This window comes from Telopea speciosissima, unplaced genomic scaffold (assembly GCF_018873765.1).
Source record: "Telopea speciosissima isolate NSW1024214 ecotype Mountain lineage unplaced genomic scaffold, Tspe_v1 Tspe_v1.0605, whole genome shotgun sequence".
Classification (NCBI taxonomy): domain Eukaryota; kingdom Viridiplantae; phylum Streptophyta; class Magnoliopsida; order Proteales; family Proteaceae; genus Telopea; species Telopea speciosissima.
In genome coordinates, this window is record NW_025317941.1 from 273 (window position 1) to 3,206 (window position 2,934).

At 42.6% G+C, this 2,934-nt stretch overlaps 1 protein-coding gene across 1 annotated transcript; it reads right to left on the reverse strand.

Annotated features, from left to right (window-relative positions):
- Positions 1-1,207: 1,207 nt before the first annotated feature.
- Positions 1,208-1,681, reverse strand: LOC122648221. Its single transcript, XM_043841470.1, has one exon. The coding sequence runs from the start codon at positions 1,679-1,681 to the stop codon at positions 1,208-1,210; it is 474 nt and encodes a 157-aa protein (XP_043697405.1).
- Between the last annotated feature and the right edge of the window lie 1,253 nt (positions 1,682-2,934).

Sequence of the window (2,934 nt, forward strand, 5' to 3'; positions counted from 1 at the left end):
TCTGGAGGGAACTGAACCAGTCGGCAGATTTTGTCGCCTCTATTGACAGTGGAGATGTGGAATCCATTCTTTATCCCCCGGACTTTCCTGAAGATCTAATGAGGCTGATTCATGATGATATTGATAGGAAGACCTACTTTAGGCCTCCTTGATTGGGGTGGGAGTGGGTTTTACTTGTTTTCCGAGGGGTTTGTCCTCGGGGGGGGGGGGGGGTGTGGGGCCTCTTCTTCTCCCTTAGGCCTGTCTAAGGGGTGGTAATTGACTGCCTTCTTTTGTCATCTTTTTCTTTTTTATATACTCACATACTACTTATCCAAAAAAAGGGATCGATTCGAAGGTCACGACCCTCAACATCGCATCCACACATCTAATAAGAGATAAGGACACTTCTTAGAAAATCTCAAGCCCAAAAAAGTACAGAAATGCCCCCAAATAACCCCAAACGACCCACCCGGTCTGGTTTACACTGAAAAAGAACAAATGCTGAAATAGGTATTGATTCGAAGGCCACAACCCTCAACATCGCATCCACACGTCTAATGAGAGATAAGGACACTTTTTAGAAAATACCAAACCCAAAAAAGTACACAAATGCCACCAAATAAACCCAAACGACCATCCTAGTCTGGTTTAAACCGAAAATGAACATTTGTCGAAATAGGTATCGATTCGCAGGTCACAACCCTCAACATCACATCCACACGTCGAATAAGAGATAAGGACACTTTTTAGAAATTCCAAAGCCCAAAAAAATACAGAAATGCCCCCAAATAACTCCAAATGACCCACCCGGTGTGGTTCATACCAAAAATGAACATATGTCGAAATACATATCGATACGAAGGTTACGACCCTCAACATCTCATCCACACGTCTAATAAGAGACAAGGATACTTTTTAGAAAATACCAAACCCAATAAAGTACAAAAATGCCCCAAAAACCCCCCAAACGACCCACCTGGTCTGGTTTAAATAGAAAATGAACATATGCCGAAATAGGTATCGATTTGGAGGTCACAACCCTCAGCATCGCATCCACACGTCTTTTTTTTTTTTTTTTTTGATAAGTAAGAAATATATTACGAAGGAAAAGAAAAAAATACAGAAAAGGAATCCTTTAAGAACCCAAAAGAGGGGGAAAGGACCCTAGACAAGAGAGGGCATGCCCTATCCAAACAACAAGGAGGAAGACAGAACCCCTCCAAGGCTACATCCTATAATAGGTTACAATCTCCTTATCTTGCTTTATGAGAATCGCTAGCTCCGGAGGGAAGGACTCAGGCTCCCAAAGAATTCCAGAAGGGTCTGTAGGGATGGAGGCCATGAAATCTGCAGGCTGATTCTGTTCTCTCCACACATGAATGAATTCTTTAGACCTAAGCAGCCTTGCCTTTATGTGGATCTTACTTTTCAAAGTTAGGATTTGCCAAGGCCCAGTAATCACTCCATTCAAAATATCGACGGCCAACTTTGAATCCGACCTCATAGAGACATCATAAAAGCCCTTATCAACGCAAAGGGAAATTCCTCTGTAAATAGCCATGAACTCCATGGACAGCACCGAAAGATCTTCCCCTATGCCAGCAAAGGCAGCTAAGGGATCCCCACTATCATCACGAATGAGACCCCCAAAGCCTGCCTTGTCATCTGAAAGAGACCCATCACAATGGAGAGCAACCATGTTCGGATTTGGAGCAAACCAAGAGCATGCCTTTGGAATTCTTGCAGTCCAACGAACTTGAAGATCCCATTTGGCAGCAATATGATGGTTGGCAGTAGTAGGGTCTCCCACCAAGTCAATGGAAGATAATCTGCCAACATCCCCCTTTATAGCCCCTACAATCTGGTCCTTAGATCTAATTTTGTTTCTAAAAATTCTGTAATTTCTCTCCGACCAAATATGCGTGATTGTGGCACGGAAAGCAAGCTTTATGACCAGCCCCAATTTCCCTGCTCTACCTGCAACATATCTAACCGAAATGGATGCATCAATGGCATTGCTAGGAGTGGGCCCATCATGAAAACAAAGGTCAAAAATATTTTTCCAAATATCAGTAGTAAAAGGGCACCCGTAGAAGAGATGAGTCCTGCTTTCAGTTCCAGCCCAACAAAACACGCAATGATGAGGAGTCGGAATGTGTCTTTGAATGAGGTTGTCCCTAGTGGGGAGGGCATCCGAAAGGCATCTCCAGGCTATAAAGGAATGGGACTATATACTCCCTTCAAACCAAACACTTCGCTCCAATCAATACGGGCAGCTCTTGTGCGGATAGCATTCCAGGTTGATTTTGAAGAGAAATTACCCAATGACTTACTAGTCCACACTGTCAAATCCGGAACCTCATCATGAAAATTTTCAATGGCTGGAAGGGCCCTCCAAATATCACTGGCTGCATCCACACGTCTAATAAGAGATAAGGACACTTTTTAGAAAATCCCAAACCCAAAAAAATACAGAAATGCCCCCAATTAACGCCGAACAACCCACACTGGTTTAAACTGAAAATTAACAAATGTCCAAATAGGTATCGATTCGAACGTCCCGACCAACAACATCGCATCTGCACATCTAATAAGAGATAAGTATACTTTTTAGAAATTCCCAAGCCCAAAAAAGTATAGAAACGCCCCCAAATAACCCCAAATGACCCACCCGGTCAGGTTTAAATCGAAAATGAACATATGCCAAAATAGGTATCGATTCGAAGGTCACGACCCTCAACATAGCATCCACACGACTAATAAGAGATGATGACACATTTTAGAAAATATCAAACCCAAAAAAGTACAGAAATGCCCCCAAATAACTCCAAACTACCAACCTGGTCTGGTTTAAACCGAAAATGAACATATGTCAAAATAGGTATCGATTCGAAGGTAGCGACCCACAACATCGCATCCTCATGTCTAATAAGAGATAAGGATACTTTTTAG